Consider the following 21,379-nt stretch of genomic DNA (forward strand, 5'->3'; position numbering starts at 1 on the left):
TCACTTCCGTGTTGGTTTCACTAGAGGGAGCAGGAGGTTGCCGCTTGACTACAACCTTTGGAATAGAGCACTGCATTTCGGGCCGGGCCCGACGGGCCCCAACTTTTTTACGCCTCTAGGGCCAGGCTTCGGGCCAATTTCCACGTCATAGTTCAGAGGCGGGCCGGGCATCGGGCCTGTTTTGGGTTTCTCCTTATTTTATATTGTAGACGTCTATCAATTAGTGATGAAAAAAATTGCCGCGCTGGTGGAAACAACAGGAGACCGTGCCGCGACTGAGAGCAGCTCGATGGTGTTTAGTGTCCCACGCGTGCTCAAGTGACTTCAGCGCAGCTGAATAGTTCTGTGTTCAAATGCACGCAATAGGCTAAAGCTTGCTGCAAAACCCCAGCAAACATAACCATGAATGTGTCTGCAGGAAATAGTAAGGGGATATTTGAATTATTTACTAATAAACTAATGTTTTCTGAGTCTGTGTCGCAAGGATGAAGTTGCTGATCCTGACTCGCCCTCTCCTCATTAGACGCGCCTTTAGAGAGAAATTCATCTTTATTGATTATGATTAAGATTATAATAAAATAGTTTTTTTTTTTTTTTTTTTTTTCGTTAAGTGATAATTTAAAGCTTTCTATAGATATATTTATCATGTCTATGAGGCATGTATTTGCTCAGCTTCGGTTCATTTTTGTGAAGCGCTCCTGTTCAAGACAGCAGAAAGCGCATCATGTTTGTTTTCTTTGTTTTATAAAAGAACTGCCTTTTGTTGGTATTGTGAGTGCACACAAATACAAGTAGACCCTTTACAGGTCCGAATGATGTATTACTCTTACCTTTATCAAAAAACTAAAAAATGACAGCGTAGGCTATTTTAATTTGTTTCCACTGAAAAAAATCCAAAGCAGGTGCCTCCATGTCCTGCAGAGCGCGCTTTAGCTTCCACTCTCCGCACAAACTGAGATACAGGCTAGCGCACATTATTATTATAGCGCAGGTTTAACGTTTAAACATTGTTATATGCTTGAACTGTTTTAGTATATCTATAGATTTTATTTTAGGCAAGTCGTGATGATATGAGAAGGCTAAATTGATCAAACACAGGCTATGATCAGCTCATGCAGCTGGCCGCTTGGTCGTTACTTAAAAAAAAAAAAAAAAACTTATAGGCTATTTAACGAACAAAAATGCTCCAAACGTTTTTCTAAATTAACTTAATAAAAAAACAAAACAAAATATAATAATTTTGCCATTACACACAAAACTGAACTATTTTAATAGCCGAAACAAAACTGTTTTAGGAGAAGAGGGAAAAAAAGATGGGCTCGGGTCGGTAATTCTGATAAGCTTTCGGACGTGGGCCGGGCTAGGGCCTGAGCGTTTCGGGCCAGGGCCGGGCTAGGGCCTAAATTTGAGGCCCGTGCAGGGCTCTACTTTGGAACATAAAAAAACCCTTTTGGTGAATTACAGTAATTGTTTTCTAAGAATAATTGTGTACTGTATGTACAGTAAAGAAGAAATTGGAAATATTTCCCCTGTAGTAAGTCAGTCTATCTCTGTAACACTGTCGACCCTATAGAACAGTGGCAATCGAAAACTAATGTCAAACCTAAAACTAACTTTACCGCACTGTTTTAGCTTAGCTACAAACCCGAGCCTGAAGCTCTTCATTAAACATTAACCCGAACCGGGTAGCAGACCTCTAGTCAGAGTCTACATATTACATTGGCTACAGCATGTCTCCCTTTTTCATAACCATAACTATTCAACTAAAATATAATTTCTTTGGGCCAAAAAATTATTAACATTGATTTCTGTTAAAACAGCAAGTGAAACGCGTATATATATATTGGAAAGTGTACTGATGGATCACTCTTTGGATCCTCTGCTGTAGCAGATGATGTTGAATGGCTCAGGAGAACGGACCACACTGACAATCCCATTCATGTCTGGCTCCTTCGCACCAGGTGGCCAGGAGAAACAAATCCGCTGTAAGAGAGAGGTGATGAAGAGGAAGAGCTCCGTCTTAGCTAAGGTCTCACCGAGACAGACCCTCGGACCTGATAAATGGAGATAAAACCAAATCGTATCAGTGGAGTGTTTGGTTTTTGTCTACTGAAGTCATAGTCACACGAGACTCACCCAAGGAGAAAGGGAGGAAAGACTCTGGTTTGAAGAAATGTCCATTATCATCTAAGAAATTCTCTGGGTTAAAAGTGTCTGGGTACTTCCAGTGCTCCTTATCAGTTAAAATTGCTGTCAAGTTAGTAAATACCATGGTGCCCTAAAAAGACAACACGTGTTAGCAATGCTATGCTCCATTCATTACCTTGGGAATGTTGTATCCTTGTAGTTTTGTGGTCTGAGTCGTTTCATGAAACACACCAGAGGGTGCAATATTGCCACAGCGCTGAATCTCGTGAACAGCGGCGTATGTGTACGGTAGTTTGTCACGGTCATCCATGCTGGGCAAGCGGTCATAACCCAGCACCCGAACAATCTCCTCATGACATCTCTCTGTAATGAGCAGAAAGCTGATGAGTAAAGGTTTTTCCAATGCTAAAATACTGCAAGTAAGCCACTGGAATGTTTACTTCCTGAAAAGTTGAAAACCCTGCTTGCATTTACAGATTTCCATTTATAGAACAGTACTTACAGGAAATGAAATGAGAATATTATAGTAAATAATTCTTCAGAGCATTAAAAGACCATCAAGAGAGCCATGAACTGGCAACTGTTAATATACGCATTTGGGCATATTCAAGACACATCACTCCAGGTTTGATGTCAACAAGACCAAATGTCATTTGTTGTGCATCTTAAAATCAATTGTTACATGGATATGTGGAAATATTGTGCAAATTAGATTTGAGAGCTGTGGAGAAGGGGGTTTTCAGTGAATAACGGGTCAAATTTGGCCTGTTTTTAGACAAAGCTTTGATACAAGACAACTCTCACTAAGGTGAGACTAACCTTTGAACTGTATGCAAAAGAACAGAACGCTTCATCTTACCAACTTTATAACTATATTTACTTGGCAGTACAAAGCAGCTTGCAGAATATGTTAAGCCCAGTACACACCAAGCCGACGCCGACGAACTAGTGTCGACGAAAGCAGACTGCGGGGTCGGCTTACGACGGCAGCGTCTGGGTCCAAAGTTGCCCTGACACACCAAGCCGACGCTCGACACCCGACGGTCAAGAAGCACGTCCGTTCTGCGCCTTTCTCACGCAATGGTTCGCCAGCTGAACAGCCAATCAAAATGATCAGATGGCCCGACTGACCGACGAGCTCCGATGCCGATTCAACATGTCGAATCGGCCGAAACAAAGGCGACGAGGACCAACTTCAGCCGACGTCGCAGAACACACTGAGAAAACTCAGTCGGCCGACGAACAAAAACTGCCCGACGGCCAACCGTTGGCTTGGTGTGTACCGGGCTTAAGATATACATTATCAGTTCATGCATTCCTGGGGAATTAATTCAATCACATTGGCATTTTTCTTAGCACCATGCTCTACAGTTTGAGCTACAGAATGCTGATAATCTTAAGCCTAAATAGTACCTTGTACATGTGGGTTTTGAGTCAAGAAGATGAGCCCCCACCTGATGGTGGTCGCTGTGGTGTCGGTTCCAGCCACAAACAGGTCAGATACTGACATTACCATGTTATACTCATGAAATGTTGAGTCCTCGTTGGACGTTTGCTGCTCCAAGAAAAAAAAAAACATTTCAGTTTAACCAAGCACATCTCGTTCCTTATCAGCTTACTGTAATTTCACCCCTGGAATATTGTTTGTCTTAAAACAAAATTTCTGTCAACCACTCAGGTTAGGACCCTACCACTCTAGGAATGAAGCTCCCACTAACTACCATTAAAGAGTGGATAATATTGGTAATGATGAATTAACTCACTTTCTCGATCTCTAGCAGGTAGGCATCAATAAAGTCCCGTGGACTGTCTGGATCCAGAGCTTCCCTGTGTGTTTGGACTGCTTCCCTAATGAAAGTTTTCAACTCTTCTGCGTTCTGATAAATTTTCTGGTGTGGCCCTGGGAAATGTTTGATGATGGGAAGCAAGTCAAACAACTGGAAAAGAAAATGGCTACATATAACTACTATTCTGCATCAACTGCAGGAGTCTCAAGTTCTGCTCCTGGAATTGCACCTTCCTGTAGAGTTTACCTTCAACCAGCTCCAAAACACCTGCCTAGTTCCTTATAATAATTAAGACATTGATTAGCTTTATCAAGTAAGTTTAAGAGTTTGAGTTAAGCTCTTTAGGAACGTGGACCTCCAGGAGCAGGACTGAACATCCCAGTTTAGTAGAATTTAACTTAATATGTTATCGAATCCAGCTGGATACTAGGATTGTCATAAGCTAAAACATATTTAGTACTTGTTCATACCTGTCCAGTAAGAGATCCTGCCTGAATAATGTTCTCCTTCACGATTTCCAGAAGGTATGCAAAGCGTTTGTTATGATAGTCGAAACGATCCCCAAACACGATGGAACAGATAATGTTGGAAGCAGCATTCTGTATTGCATGTTGGGGATCAAAAGGCTTGCCTTCAACAAAGAAAACCATGTGTTAGTCTCTGGCAAGCACCGTTTTAATAGTTTAAATGCTAAGTAAATGAATTTAAATTGACATTACAGCTAGTTTTTGAATAAAAACAGATTTGGTTTAATAGCATTTGAAGCCAACCTAAATACTGAGCAACAATAATACAGAGGTGGGTAAGCTACATTTACTTACAGTTATTAGGACTGTCACAATTAAAGTAAAATGTGAAATTAATTAAAAGTGTCGATTGTGACATTTAATTTACAGCAGATTTGCTGACATTGCATCAGATTTAATTTTTGCACATGGTTTGCAGCCTATCCAATCACACACTTTTCTGTTGAGCTTATGAATCCAATCAGGGGCGTTTTGATTGGTCACCAATCAAATCACTCGTTATTGTGAGCGCAAATTCTCTCATCATAAACAGCGAAATTAAGAAAATATGTAAGTGTTGATTTTGCAGTGCAGAATACTTAAAAGATTATAACACAAGTTTTGTGAAAGTGCATAATTCACATTAGACTCAAGTCATGGATCGCTTCAGTATTCTTTGCTCGCTTTCTTTATATAATCTATTCCTAGTTTGAATAACCATTTTATTTTTCATGCTACTGAAATAACCAGTGTAAAATATTGGTTGTCTAATCTGTAAAAAGCATGATTCTTGGATTGTTTTGACATTGTTGATTATTACTCTTGATATTGTAATAATAATCGTTAATGTTTTTTTTCATGATATTGCAGCTTCACCCTCTAATATATTCCTGTTTTTTTTTTGTTTTTTTTTATTAAACAGTCTGTGTAAATAAACAAGATGCAGCTTCTGTTACACATTTGCAGTGTACGGATGGCTTCTGCTGATGTTGAAAAAGATTAGATTGGTAACAGTTTATAGTGTTGTGACTGATTTGTATCTTGAGTTACAAAAATAATATATATATATATATATATATATATATATATATATATATATATATATATATATATATATATATATATAATACCTATTATATCATATATATATATATGTGTGTGTGTGTGTGTGTGTGTGTATATATATGTATGTGTGTGTGTGTGTGTTTGTTGACAAGATGGAACATGATTGAGAGTCTACAGCACCTCTGAACAATGAAAACAGAGACTAAAATTCTTAACCTTCTAATTTGAGCATTTCAGGAACCAGGTAACTGCTTTCCTCTGTCACACGTTCCTCCACAGACTTCTTCCCCAGGCCAAAGTTCCTGAGCGTGTGCAGAGCAAACCGTCTCTGCTGCCTCCAAGAGTGACCAAATGTGGCCATTATGATGCCTTACAGAGAGAGAACAGACGTTCAGAGTTAACAGGATATACATGGACAAGTTAAACAAAGACAGACAAATAAAATGGATGCATAGCCCTAAACATCTTGATTACCCAGGTCTACCAAGCTGACCTTGGCCCCATTGGCTGGCAGAATCTAGATTTAGACGTGCATCAAATCTAGACCAAGACCAATTTTACGTGATATTGAAAGGTTTAGAAGACAACAGGATCAAAACTTCACTGGCTGATGCTCCAGAAGGAAAAATAACTCATTAAGAGCCAGGGGTGTAAACTTTTCAACAGAATGAAGATGTGTACATTTTTCTTATTTTGCCCAAACAGCTATAGAAGATATACTTACATGTTGCCCAGAAGACAAAATAAGTTCAAATTACACGGTCTTCAAATTCAAAAAGTTTTTCAACTGTATCTACTTGACAATGGAGTGTATTTAGTTACAGCATCTATCAATAATCTTGTAATTAATCAGTTTTTTTTCTATTTGATTGAAATGTGGATGTACTAATATACGCTACAACACCAATTCATTTTCAGCACAATGCATTACTGACCATATCCTTCAGTGACCCAGATTAGAAGAGGTACAGGTGGCCTTCCTGAAAAAGATGAAGCATTTTGGACCAGGGCTTCCTTCGCAAGTTCGATTGTATTGAGGAATATTGCTGGCTTTCTCCAGACATAGATAGTGGTCATCTCTCCATACTGAGATAACTGCTCAGAAAAGATATCATAGCACTTCAACACAACTAAAGTGGCTTAGACATTGTCTCACCTGTGAATGAAGTCAACATGACCATTTTACAGAGTAAGGGGAACATAAGACACGTTTCCACAAAAGCGAAGCCTTTATACTCAAAGCAAACACTCACCGATCTTATGAACTCCATTGGGTTCTTTAAAAAATATGGTATGGTTCCCACAAAAGGCAGCGGTCTGGGACCAGGTGGAGTTTGAGCTCTGCAGGAATTAATCCTAAAGATCTCAAACAGAACCAGAAAGATCAATCCCAGAAAGACCGCCAAGCATACAGAGGCCACGTCTAACTTCATGAGAGTAGTCCACATGATGACGGATGTATTTCAAAACAAACACAAAAGCAACGGGCAACCATGAGCTTAATAAGCACAGAACAAGAGGGGGAGGAGACAGTGGGAGGGAGAGTTTGATGTGACGTTTAATGTTTTTGTATAGTTATGCTAGTTATTAATGCTAAGGCTGCAAGGTTCTAAACATTAAAGACATAAAAGAACAAAAGAAGATTGTACATCAGCACAACACTCATTTTCCGTTTATAAACGCATGATTCTAAGTGAAGTTCACATACTGCAGTGAACGAAGACAAGTGTGCAAGTTTAGTAAATAACTGACTAGCTCAAAGATCTCTGCCATGATGTGCGTTGTTGACAAAAAATCTCAGCACAGCCAATGGATATTCTACACCCTAATCTTGTCTTTATTAATAGCATTATGCACGAAGGTCTGGAAGGGGATGTAAAGGTGACAGTGAAATAATAGCAAAGGTAAATCATGCCCTGCATAGAGTTCTGCGTAGTGTGCTAGCCATGTGTAGTAGACATTTTTTTTCCGTATTATATTATCTATCTATCTATTCATCCATCCATTCATTCTCCGAACCAAGTACTGACCTAATGCAGCTGAAGAAAGCACTTTGGGACAGAATATGCTATATTAAATGAAAACTGTGATACAGGCCTGACTGATGTAATATAAGTAGTCACATGAAAGATTACATCATGAGAGAAAAAAGCTGTACTGTGTTACAGTGGTATTACAGCACTTATGTAATTTATTGTTTTACAAGAACATTCAATACTTCGTTTAATTTAAAGGTTATAGTAAGGTGCCCTCTTCTGTTCAAAGTTGGGTACTGCTAGAATCTCCAGCAGCAGCAGAGTAGCCGATATAATTTGATCCGAAGGCAGATTCTATATTGTGATTCTACTGTATGTTTAGTTGATTCCTTATACTTTATATACCGGATGTTAACCTTATTGCCTTTATCGTGCAAATTGTGCGATCAATTTCTGATGTTATTGTCTGTAAGAGCTTATGTCTTATGTGATGACGTTATTGTGACTTTTTTGTATGTTTACAGTTTTACGTTATTCCAAGATCGACAGTAAATTAATTGATGCAGTTTTTTTCTTTCGTTTTGTTAATTCATTAATTATTTAGAAAAAATGTATTTTGCATATGGGCCCGTTTCTTTTATGTATAACATCTTATGTTTTTCTCCGTTCGCAGAAGCGCTGCAGGTGCGTGGCATGTGAATCCTCACGTTCATTTTGCTTATGCTTTTTGCATGTATAAAATTAATCCGTGGAAAACAAATTTAGGTATTTTTAATGGGTCAAAGCCACCTATCAATTTAAATTTAATTTAATAGTAGTTTAACATAAACTTGTCGGTAACGGTTAATATGGCTTAACGACGGTCAGTTAGGAGAAATAAAATAACCGAAATGAACATTCCTATTTCCTACAAACGTTAATCAGATAATAATAATAATAATAATAATACAACTGTACCTGTTTATGATCATTGCTTGATTATCAACAGTGGCCTATCTATCTAGTCTATAACAAAGTACAAAAATATATACTAAAGCCTATAATTTATGCAATAGGAGAAATTATGTATGGAAACAGCTCAAGGGCAGTTTTTTTTGCGATACACCAAAACTTATGTGACAATTGTTTTTTTTTTTTTTTTAGGGATGACGTCATCACGCACACCATTTTATCGGTAAAAGGCCAGTTGGATGGAAACAGGCTGTAGACAGCAAATTTCACAAAGTTTTTTTAATGCATATTATCTTTTTAACAAAACAGCGCAAAATCTGGATGGAAACTTGATTAGTGACACCCTCCATAAAGAGGGTAAGTGACAGAGGGTCATTACTGAAAGGGGTGGCTGTTCACAGAGTGCTGTATCAAAGCATATTAAATGCAAAGTTGACTGGAAGGACGAAACTGGGTAGGAAAATGTGCACAAGCAACAGGGATGAAGCTTGAGAATACTGTCAAGCAAAGCTGATTCAAACATTGGGAGAGTTTCAGGAGTAGATCGAAGCTTCAGGAAAAGGGCTACCAAGCCACTTCTGAAACAGAAACAATGTCAGATGCATCTTACCTGGGATAAAGAGCAAAAGAACTGGACTGTTACTCAGTTGTCCGAAGTCCTCTTTTCAGATAAAAGTACATTTTTCATTTAATTTGTAAATCAAGGTCTGAAGACTGGAGAGGCACATAACCCAAGCTGCTTGAAGTCCAGTGTGAAGTTTCCACAGTGAGTGATGATTAGGGCAGTCGCGATTAGTCGATTTTTAAAAATCGGCGACTTTATGGATTCTCGTCCGTGACATTTTTAGACTATTTTCCAAGGCTGCATGATATATTAAACCCATTTAAAAAAAACATAAGCATAATTGGGAATTCACAAACTCTTTGATTTAATTAAATAATTATATGGGATGCAGTTCACACAGTATATGCGCTTTAATTACTTACATGCCTGTAGGTTAAATTTGTGTCTCACACAACGGCTCCGTTCATCATGTACATGTGTGGAGCGTCTCATACTCCATCTCTGCATGTTGCTGTGAGTTTGGGTTTATTATAACGTTCATCTGGGAACGCAACGTGCGCCATTTCATCAGATTTGTAAGGTAAATCATTTATATAAATCTACACTAACACAGGAGAATACATCGAGATTTCAAAATAAATGCTCAAACCCTCACTCTGAGTTTACACGGTTTGATGTCCACGTATCCATTTAATTACAGTGCTATTAGCATTTCTGCCCTAAAGAAATGGCCAGTTTTACAGTTTTATCTGTACCAAATTCTGTTTTCCATTATTTTCTGGATTCCATTTTAATTGTTCCATTAAATTTTAATAATAAAAAGCATCTCCAATTAATTGATTTTATATATAAAAAAAGGTATTTTTTTCAGAAATACTGCACATTTACATTTTTCACCTAAATAAATTCTGGTAAATACTCCTTTAAAAAGTGTTTTTTGATTATAATTGTATTATTAGTAGACTAGAACATGTGGATGTGTTGTCATTCTTGCACTATAATACTGAACTTTGATTTCTGTGATTTGAGATGGACACTTGCTTCTTGCACTCTGTGATGTTTGGGGTGCTGTGACGTCTGCTGGTGTTGGTCCATTGTGTTTTATCAAGTCTAGAGTCAATGCAGCTGTCTACCAGGAGAATTTGGAACACTTTATGCTTCCATCTGCTGACAAGCTTTATGGAGATGCTGATTTGCTTTTCCAGCAGGACTTTAGCACCTGCCCATAGTGCCAAAACCACTTCCAAGTGGTTTTCTGACCATGATATTACAGTGCTTGATTGGCCGGCCAACATGCTTGACCTGAACTCCATATGGAATCTATGGGATATTTTCAAGAGAAAGATGAGAAACAGTCGATCCAACAATCCAGACGAGCTGAAGGCTAATAAGTACCTCAGCAGAGCCACAGGCTGATCGCTTCCATGCCATTCCTCACTGATGCTGGAGTTTGTGCTAAAGGTGCCCTGACCAAGTATTGAGTGCATAAATAAACATAATTTAAAGAACGTGGACTTTTCTGTTTTGCAAATTTTTTTTGACTGATCTTAGGAAATATTCTAATATTTTTAGATACTGGATTTTTGACTTTCATGAGCTGTATGCTCTAATCAAAATAAATAATTAAAAAAAACTTTTGAAATATTTTACTTCACATGTAATGAATCTAGAATATATGAAAGTTTTATTTTTTTAAATAAGTTACAGAATTTTTATTTATTTTTCACGATATTCTAATTTTTTGAGATGCACCTGTAAAACGTCTTATGGCCTTGGATGGATTTGGCCTATTCAAGATATTGCAATCAGATTGGTAAATTCTGGACATGCTATTTTTTTCTCATTGAAAATTCTTACACAAATAGAAGATAAAGAAACTCTCTCTCATTACTTTGATCATTCTTCCTTTCTTAACAATTCTTGCTTCCTTTTATTATTCTCTTTCCAATCTCCCAACATTAATAGTGCTCCCAACTTCTTTCTACATTCTAATCATTTCTCATATTCTTCTACAACTTTCTTTCCTCTTCTAAATTAATGTTGAACCACCATGAGATTAAGGCCATTCTTGGCCATTGTAATATAATATATTATAAGGTTGTTATAATATGAATTATATTACATTAAAATTTGTATAAATTAGAATACTTTTAGTATTGGTCTCTGGAGGGCTTCCTGAGCAACTTGTTTTGAATGACTGGTTATCATTTCACTGATCTTTTTGAAGATACACCCGTGATTTGGCCTGTGGCTACAGCAGTCCTCGCATGTGCATTGTGTGCACAGCAGCAGGCCAAACTGGAGACCAGTAATAGGTTTTTCTGCTGTGAACATTCAATGAACATACTGAAAGCATGGGTCAAATCATTGCTCAATCTGAAGATTTTTGGGACTACCATATGGAATTGGACACAACATTAAGATGTCACGAAGTTGATTCTTATGAGAATCTCTTTGAGTGTGAGAAAGTTTGGGGGTTGGGCAAACCCAGAGAAGATGCAAATGCAAAGTACACGTTGCTTTAGATTTATGGACTCTTCATGTTTGTCTGTCTGCTTAAATACAAAGACTGAGAATCAAATAAATGTGTAGTCATTTTTGTAAAATCTAAAATAAAACCAAGCTATAGGCTGTATTTGTCAAGACTGATCTTTGAAAAGTGCTGTTACGCCAAATATTGTGATATCAGATATTTTCAATATATTTAATTTGATTCATTTGACTGTTTGACTAATTCTCCCTCAGGAGAAGTTATGCATGTCTTCTGAATGGGTTTAACCCTCAGGCTTGGCTCTCAGTAGCATCAAAACTGTCATTATGTGCATTGCAATTTTATTCACAGTCACTGGGACTTCTGCAATTACACTTTGGCTGATTTTTTAGTGAATCCAAGGACACAAACTCGTCAGTTCTGAACTTACACACCACACTACGGGCTGATCTGGCTACAGAATTGCAAAGTAGTGTTTTGTCACCTCCCTTATATACCCAGATAACAAAGCTTCAGATCAGTTGTAAAAACATAAAATACCTTTTGGTTCTAGTGCTCCAGGGTCGCACCTGAATGAAGATAGATAAACATTCCGGCAGACCCCTAAAGGGGGACACACCCCCTCCTCAGTAGAACACAATTCTACAACAGTTTTCAATATTTCTCATAATATAAGTGACTACTGTGAAATTGAGACCAGTTCAACAATCGAGACCTTTAAAATGATACCAAACATGAAGGTGAAAAACAACAGGTTCACAAGATATGTGTATATACACTATACTGCCAAAAGTATTGGGTCACCCCCTTCTAATGAGCAGGTTTGACTACTTTAAGATTTGACTTTAAATGCAGACCTTGAGCCAAAAACTCATCACCAAACACCAAAGATTTGTACATACACTATATGGACAAAAGTATTTGGACCCCCCCTTCTTTAGAACAGAAGGCACTTCCAAAACTGTGGCAACAAAGATGGAAGCATAATTCACGTATTTAAAAACTGTATTTCCATCTCTGTTGCAACAGTTTTGAAAGTGTCTAAAATGACAGTACCCTTATATACAAGTCATTGGTGTTTGGTGATGAGTTTTTGGCTCAAGGTCTGCATTTAAAGTCACACCAGAGGTGTTCAGCTGGGATCAGGACTTGGCTTTCTGCAGACCAGTCAAGTTCTTCCACACCGACTCAATCAATCATGTCTTTTTGAACCTTGCCTTATACACAGAGGCACTGTCACGTTAGAATAGAAAAGAGTCCTGTCCAAACTGTTGCTATAAAATTAGAAACTCACAATTCCCTAGAATATCATTATATGCTTAAACATTAAGATTTGTTCTCATAGAAATTACTAAAGTAGTCAAACCTGTTCAGTAGAAGGGGGTGACCCAACACGTTTGGCAATATAGTGTATCTATTCTTACTGAACTTTGAGTGAAGCCTTTTTGGGGATAAGAGAGAGAGGTAAAGAGGGCAGGGGGGAGAATGGGGTCGTAAATGATGAAAGAAGATAAGTTTGGTCAGGGTGGTGTTGTTTGTTCTCTTTGGAGATCTCTTCTCCAGATTAGTTTTATTGCATGGCATCTGTGAATTCCTGAGTTTTGGCATCATGAGGAGTTAATTTCATAAAGGAAATTATTTCACTCCCTAAATGTGTATACATTTACCATACAATAAAATACAATTCATAATAAGGTAATTATAATAAAAAAGTTGTCAAACTGACTTTTAAACTTAATTTTCGATTGCATAAACACACAATTATATGCTTATTCTAAAATAAATGTTCATAACTATTAAGATGCATCAGTGTCATCTGATGCTGTTACAACGGAAAATCAATTATTTTTGTTCCTGTAATCAGAGTGACCTTTAAACAGTTAATCTATAAAATAACTGATATCCAGAATGATTTAGATGAGCCAAGATGCTCTTGTGTGTCTCAGCAGCTTTGTTGTTCTTCAGTAAGTATGATGACATAAAGATGTCTTGATGTTTGGGGTTACTGATGGTCACTCTTTAGTATCTCTGCTGCGGCAGACGATGTTGAAGTTCTGAGGATAGCGGATGATACCCATGATCCCATCCATGTCTATGGACTGTGGCTCGGGTGGCCAGGAGAAATGAATCCGCTGTAGGAGAGACGTGATGTACAAGAAGAGCTCCGTCCTCGCCAGAGTCTCCCCGAGACAGACCCTCGGACCTGATAACAAACACAAATCATTACAGTAACTTTTGCTTATGGTTCAATCTGTTTATTAATTTCACACACAGCTGACTCACCCACTGAGAAGGGAATGAAAGACTCCGGTTTGAAGAAGTTCCCATTTTCATCCAAGAAATTCTCCGGGTTAAAGGTGTCTGGATGCTTCCAGTGATCCTTGTTACTGAAAATTGCCGCTAAGTTTGTCATGATCATAGTTCCCTGTATGAGGAAAATATTGCAGAGTTGAATTAAACTTTTCAGAAATGAAACTTTTAACCCAGGGTCATATTTAACCCTTTATCTAATTCCATGTTTCAAACTTGAATCACTTCTTCAATAGTAATATATTTACAACATGCATTTAATTGACTGGACAAGTGCACCACACAACTTATTTTAATAAAGTCTGATTTGGTGGAATAAAAATATAATATCTCGGTCTTGTTTCTTACAGTTATGAAAGCTTATATTCACCACAGAATAAAAAAGGTAATTGTGACTTTAATCTCACTAATTTTCTCTGCATTATGAATGAATGAATGAATGATGCATTTATATAGCGCATTTATTGTGTATTGCCGTACACCCAAAGCGCTTTACAATCATGTGGGGGGGTCTCTCCTCAACCACCACCAGTGTGCAGCATCCACTTGGATGATGCGACGTCAGCCACAGGACAACGGCGCCAGTGCGCTCACCACACACCAGCTACAGGTGGAGAGGAGAGTGTGATAGAGCCAATCAAGTGGATGTGTTTAAATCTCACAATTCTGGCTTTTTAAAATCAGAAATGTGAGTTTATATCTTACATTTTTAAAAAAACACTGAATTGTGAGATAAAAACAAAACAAAACTTGCAATTACCTTTGTAATTCTTTATTCTGCGACAGAATGAAGCTTCCATTTAGACAAGCTCAGGTACTGAACTGTGGTAACACTTTTATATTTATTCATTAATATTATTCATTTATTAATGCAAGGTTGATTGTATGAAGTGTAGGCTAATGCTCCATTCATTACCTGGGGAATGTCGTATCCTCGTAGTTTTGTGGGGCGAATCGTTTCATGAATCACTCCAAGAGGTACAATGTTGGCACAGCGCTGAATCTCATGAACAGTGGCGTATGTGTACGGTAGTTTGTCACGGTCATCCATGCTGGGCAAGCGGTCATAACCCAGAACACGAACAATCTCCTCATGACATCGCTCTGTTTTGTGCGACAAAAGGGGATTAGAAAATAGCGGCATTTGAACTTCAATATAGAATAGTGTTTGCCGGGGAAAATCCAGTCCCTTGATAGCACACGCACATCACGGAGACATCTATTTGAAATCTGAATTTACATCTGCAAGACTAATTTTTTAGAGTGTTTGCTCATCTGAAATACGTCTATAGGACGTTTCCTATCAGATGTCAATTACGTGTGTCAAATGTGTGAGAATGTCAATTACTGGGTCATTTATGAAAACACGCGATCTGGGGTTTAGCGTGAGGGCAAAAAAGTTCCAGACACAGAACCTGCTTGTAATTTAAGTTGGTTACGTGAATTCGCCACAATGACTAACACAAAGCTAGTTATAGTTTGAATTCTGTATGAGCAGTTCTTCATACATTGCTGCACTACTATGATTATCAGATAGAGTCACATTTAGTTGTTCTGCTGAATTTTCGCATTCAAAATCCATTCATTTAAAAGGGAAGCATGAAAGATTTCTTTATACAGATTTCACAGTGGGTTTAATTGAGTTGGTCACGCAGATGTGCCACTTTGACCATTAGAAATTTACACAAAATAATAGGCTTACATGACTAAACCCACACATTTTACACTTACGTGACTGCACTACTTGAAAAGATCTATTTTCAAGAATTTCGTCTACTAGAACAAGACTGTAGTGTTCTTATGTTTGGCTAATGTTTAGCTATAGCACCTTGTACATCTGGGTTTTGAATCAAGAAGATGAGCCCCCATCTGATGGTGGTCGCTGTGGTGTTGGTTCCAGCCTGAAACAGGTCAGCTGTTGACATAACCATGTTCTCCTCATGAAACGTGGAGCCCTCGTTGGACTTTTGCTGCTCCAAATGAAACAAATCCATCAGTTTACTAAAGCTACATGGATAAATGAGAACCCTTCTTTCATTAACGGTGATCTCACTTTCTCGATCTCCAGCAGGTAGGCATCAATGAAGTCTCGAGGGCTGTCTGGATCCAGAGTTTCCTTGTGTTCATTTACTTCATCCCGGATGAAACCAAATAACTCAGTGGCGTTCTGCATGATCTTCTGGTGTGGCCCTGGGAAATGCTTGATGAAGGGGGCTAAGTTGAAAATCTAAGGTAGACAAACTATTATAAGATCATGGGCCCATCGTGATTTAAATGTTTTTTGAACGACTGAAGTAAAATTTCCTAATAATGATAATAATAATAATAATAATATACACCAATAATTAAAAATGCAACTAAAGTTTAAACTAAATTGTGCCCAACTTCATGCAAATGTATGATGTCATGCAATATGGCAATGGTAATGCAGCCAGTGCGGGTCACATGATTTACCACACGGATAATAATTTTCACACAGGGTGGCTGTGGCCAGTAACAAATATAACAAAATAATTTTCTGCCAAAAATGAAGAATTTGATCATACCTGTCCTGCAGCTGACCCTGCGAGTATGAAGTTTTCATTCAGGATTTTCAGAAGGTATGAGAAGCGTTTGTTATCGTAGTCGAAGCGCTCTCCAAACACGATGGAACAGATTATGTTAGAAACCGCATTCTGTATGGCATGTTGGGGGTTCATAGACTTGCCTAAGAAACATGCATCAGTATGTGTGAAAAAGATCCGTGCTTTTATATGGAGTCTAACACAGGGGTTTTCAACCTTTTAGGACATGCGCCCCCCTAAGTTTGTCTAATTTCACTCGCGCCCCCCCAACACCCGCGAGCCCAAAGTGTGCGAACATCATTCACATATTGTTTGCTGCGTTTCCAGTGCGTAGCATTAAGAAACATAAACATATAACCAGTTTACCTGATTCAGTGTGATGGCTGAGACAGGACACTAAACTGTATTAAAGATTTTCAGTCAAGAATAGTGAGGGATTTTTCTCTTTGCGTTTTGTTGTTTTGTTAACGTTACATGACTAGTTCCCCCAAAAATAAATATTCTGTCATCTGTCTGTCAATTCTGTCATAATGTTTTATTTTTATACCATCATTTACTCAAAAGTTGTTTTAAACCTGAATGAGTTTCTTTCTTCTGCTGAACATAAATGCTATTTTGAAGAAGGTGGAAAACCAAACAGTTGCTGGTCCTCAGTGACTTCCATAGGATTTTTCTTTCCTACTATCAAATTCAATGTGGACCAGCAACGGTTACCCTCATTCTTCAAAATATCTTATTTTGGGTTCAGCACAAGAAATTAATAGAGGTTTGGGACAACGTGAGTGAGTAAATAATGACAGAAATTAAAATTTAGGGTGAATTATCCCTTTAATGACAGTCGACAGCATGTTTAGTGTCCTGTCCCTTTAAGAGCTGCACGCATCTAATATACAGACACGCATCCGTTTCTCTCTTAACTATTTACTTTCATTTTAGAGATAACCAACTGAGTCTGTATGTAAACCTTGTGTGTTTTGACATTATTAGCGCAAAAGATAAGTTAGTTGAGTAATCTGGCGCTGTTAGACAGGCTTTTTAGTGCGCGCGCTTCAGGTGTATGCGCTCAGAAAAAGGGCACCTCAGACCAGCGCGCGAATTAAACATTTAACCAGCAAGGCTTGTGTGCAAATAATGTACTTTTGCGATCGCGAATAAGTGCAGTGTCCTGTCAGAGTAACTCTACTGCTGTATGTCGTGTTGTACAGTATACAGGTCCTTCTCAAAAAATTAGCATATTGTGATAAAGTTCATTATTTTCTGTAATGTACTGATAAACATTAGACTTTCATATATTTTAGATTCATTACAACACAACTGAAGTAGTTCAAGCCTTTTATTGTTTTAATATTGATGATTTTGGCATACAGCTCATGAAAACCCAAAATTCCTATCTCAAAAAATTAGCATATCATGAAAAGGTTCTCTAAACGAGCTATTAACCTAATCATCTGAATCAACTAATTAACTCTAAACACCTGCAAAAGATTCCTGAGGCTTTTAAAAACTCCCAGCCTGGTTCATTACTCAAAACCGCAATCATGGGTAAGACTGCCGACCTGACTGCTGTCCAGAAGGCCATCATTGACACCCTCAAGCAAGAGGGTAAGACACAGAAAGAAATTTCTGAACGAATAGGCTGTTCCCAGAGTGCTGTATCAAGGCACCTCAGTGGGAAGTCTTTGGGAAGGAAAAAGTGTGGCAGGACCGTTTCCAGACCTTGGGGGACCTGCGGAAGCAGTGGACTGAGTCTGGAGTAGAAACATCCAGAGCCACCGTGTACAGGCGTGTGCAGGAAATGGGCTACAGGTGCCGCATTCCCCAGGTCAAGCCACTTTTGAACCAGAAACTGCGGCAGAAGCGCCTGACCTGGGCTACAGAGAAGCAGCACTGGACTGTTGCTCAGTGGTCCAAAGTACTTTTTTCGGATGAAAGCAAATTTTGCATGTCATTCGGAAATCAAGGTGCCAGAGTCTGGAGGAAGACTGGGGAGAGGGAAATGCCAAAATGCCTGAAGTCCGGTGTCAAGTACCCACAGTCAGTGATGGTCTGGGGTGCCATGTCAGCTGCTGGTGTTGGTCCACTGTGTTTTATCAAGGGCAGGGTCAATGCAGCTAGCTATCAGGAGATTTTGGAGCACTTCATGCTTCCATCTGCTGAAAAGCTTTATGGAGATGAAGATTTCATTTTTCAGCACGACCTGGCACCTGCTCACAGTGCCAAAACCACTGGTAAATGGTTTACTGACCATGGTATTACTGTGCTCAATTGGCCTGCCAACTCTCCTGACCTGAACCCCATAGAGAATCTGTGGGATATTGTGAAGAGAAAGTTGAGAGACGCAAGACCCAACACTCTGGATGAGCTTAAGGCCGCTATAACACCTCAGCAGTGCCACAGGCTGATTGCCTCCATGCCACGCCGCATTGAAGCAGTCATTTCTGCAAAAGGATTCCCGACCAAGTATTGAGTGCATAACTGAACATAATTATTTGAAGGTTTACTTTTTTTGTATTAAAAACACATTTCTTTTATTGGTCGGATGAAATATGCTAATTTTTTGAGATAGGAATTTTGGGTTTTCATGAGCTGTATGCCAAAATCATCAATATTAAAACAATAAAAGGCTTGAACTACTTCAGTTATGTTGTAATGAATCTAAAATATATGAAAGTCTAATGTTTATCAGTACATTACAGAAAATAATGAACTTTATTACAATATGCTAATATTTTGAAAAGGACCTGTAGAGACGGAGGCGCCAGAACTGTATTTGACAGAATGTGTGCTGTAGCACGATACTACGATATTTCTTCAAAAGCAGATCGTGGAGACATTTTTATCGTCCACAATCAAAAATCGTCATATCGCACACCCCTATTTTACACCATTCTCACTGTCGCCGAACAGCGGGAGTCAGATTGCCCCCTAGCGGATGGCTGAAGAATTGAAAGCTCGTATTCATAAATCTTCAAGGCAATGTCTCTGAATTAATTGATGCTCGCGCCCCCCTTGACAGGTGCTGGCGCCCCCCTGGGGGGGCGCGCCCCACAGGTTGAAAACCCCTGGTCTAACAAATAGAAATTAGAATTTGAATGCTGAAAATATTTGTGAAAGTCAACATCATTATTATTACAAATGTTTAAGAATCAGTTATGGGATGCTGTTTGACCTTTGAAAGCACAGATGAGCTTGTTCGCAGCCCAACACTGTGGAATGAGTTCAAAGAGCATAAACATTTCATACCTTCTGCTTTAAGCATTTCAGCAATCAGATAACGGCTTTCCTCTAGCACACGATCTTCTACTGATTTCTTCCCCAGGCCAAAATTCCTGAGCGTGTGCTGAGCAAAGCGTCTCTGCTGCTTCCAGGAGTGACAAAATGTGACCAATAATATACCTAAGAAAAAGAGAACAAATCCTTGTAGTCTTGTATCTGATCAAGTACTAAATTAATAGTCTACACATTTATGAAGGAAAGTGACATGGTGTCATTTGGCTCTCAAAAGTGAACATACACTCTCTTAAAAGTAAAGGTGCTTTACTTGCATCTATGATTCCATGAATAACATTTAACAAATATTGAAACTATTGAAGCAAAAATGGTTCTAGAATGAAATATTATGTAGTCGACATTTCAAAAATCAAAATAACGTGTTAGCCTATTCTATGCACAAAAATGCCACACAGTGCTACTGGACCACGTTTAATTGTTGAAGCACCACCACCTGAGTATTGGGAATGCATTTCTTTCATTAGTATTGCAGGATTGGTTCCAGTCCCTTCAGCTTTAGCAATATAGTTGGCAAATCGCCACCACATATTTGTGGCGTATGCATGAGGTGTCTCCTTGTGTCCAAGCCAGGTTTCATTTCCTGTATCAATAAAAGTGTATGTACAGGTAAATAGGCTGATCATTATGGCCAGGCATACCACTTGTTTTGCACCTACTGACCAAGTCCATTAATTATCCATTCTATAAGAGGCATAGATGGTCTTCCAGAAAAAGCTTCCTGAGCCAGTGCTTCCTTAGTGACCTGGATTGTATTTAGGACTATTGTTGGCTTCCTTCCGATATACACTGTAGAGATCTCTCCATATTGAGACACCTGCTCAGAGGAGAGTATTTACATTTATAAATTGTTGTGAACACAAAGGTGAACATGTATGTTGTCAATTAAACATCTAATTTCAAAATATGTAAGAGTTAAATGTTAAGCCCCCAAGAAAATCAGCAAAGACTCACAGATCTTATGAACTCCATTGGCTTCTTTACAAGCTGTGGTAACACTCCTACAAAAGGCAGAGGTTTGGGACCAGGTGGAGTTTGACCTCTGCATGAATTAATCCTGAAGATCTCAAACAGAACCATAAAGATCAAGCCCAGAAACAGAGCCAGGCATACAGAGGTCAGGTCTAACTTCATCAGAGTCGTCCACATGATGAGAGATTCATTCCAAAACAAACACAAGAGCAGTGAAGGACTGGTGAGTTTTAGAAACACAAAAGAGGGTGGAGCAGGCATGTGCAGAAGGGGGGAGGAGGGGGGGGGGGGGTCGCTTTGGGGGCTCGAGCCCCTGCCCTTTTTCAAAATTATTCAAAAGTGCCCCTCTCGGATATATAACAATGATATTGTGATCAATAAAACAAAATGCATTTGAATTCTAATTAACATGACAATATGTAGAAAACAGTAACTACTCGCTCAAAAGTCAGAATATTCCTGTTTATTTTTACATATCTGTCAATCTGAGGCGTTGCTATGGGTTGCGTGCCTTTTTGGAAACCATAGGCTCTCGAGCCATATATGGTTCTTTCAGTGAGTGCATATGGGTCGACGGAAGGAGAAAAATAAACCAAACAATATTTTAAACATTTTTCATCAATAATCAAAGCTAGTGTGTCGAGTTAATTAAAAATCCATATATTACATATTTTAGAATTTTACATAATTCACCAATGCCCATTAGTCATGTAGCTACCCTGACCAATCATGATCTGGCACAAGTTGTTCAAATTT

General features: G+C 38.5%; 1 protein-coding gene across 1 annotated transcript; it reads right to left on the minus strand.

The window, feature by feature from the left end:
• Nucleotides 1-604: 604 nt before the first annotated feature.
• LOC306859395 (uncharacterized protein) lies at nt 605-21,019 on the minus strand. The gene is made up of 19 exons (XM_079400409.1): nt 20,606-21,019; nt 20,315-20,468; nt 20,088-20,234; nt 19,607-19,759; nt 16,346-16,506; nt 15,853-16,026; nt 15,628-15,769; nt 14,716-14,903; nt 13,773-13,914; nt 13,506-13,692; nt 6,760-6,958; nt 6,442-6,601; nt 5,723-5,875; nt 4,406-4,566; nt 3,912-4,085; nt 3,562-3,703; nt 2,324-2,511; nt 2,137-2,278; nt 605-2,054 (listed from the first exon to the last, which is right to left on the minus strand). The coding sequence occupies exons 1-19, from the start codon at nt 20,882-20,884 to the stop codon at nt 1,864-1,866; spliced, it is 3,237 nt and encodes a 1,078-aa protein (XP_079256535.1). The 5' UTR covers nt 20,885-21,019; the 3' UTR covers nt 605-1,863.
• Between the last annotated feature and the right edge of the window lie 360 nt (nt 21,020-21,379).

Source organism: Barbus barbus (assembly GCF_936440315.1).
Source record: "Barbus barbus genome assembly, chromosome: 40".
Lineage (NCBI taxonomy): Eukaryota > Metazoa > Chordata > Actinopteri > Cypriniformes > Cyprinidae > Barbus > Barbus barbus.

What these genes read in the sequence shown, in the direction of transcription:
- LOC306859395 (XM_079400409.1), bottom strand. Translation starts at nt 20,884, where the DNA reads ATGCCTGCTCCACCCTCTTTTGTGTTTCTAAAACTCACCAGTCCTTCA. An exon ending in CAGGGTCAGCTGCAGGACAG is followed by an intron (nt 16,027 to 16,345) that starts GTATGATCAAAT and finishes TGTCTACCTTAG; the next exon opens with ATTTTCAACTTAGCCCCCTT. An exon ending in TCAAAACCCAGATGTACAAG is followed by an intron (nt 14,904 to 15,627) that starts GTGCTATAGCTA and finishes CGCACAAAACAG; the next exon opens with AGCGATGTCATGAGGAGATT.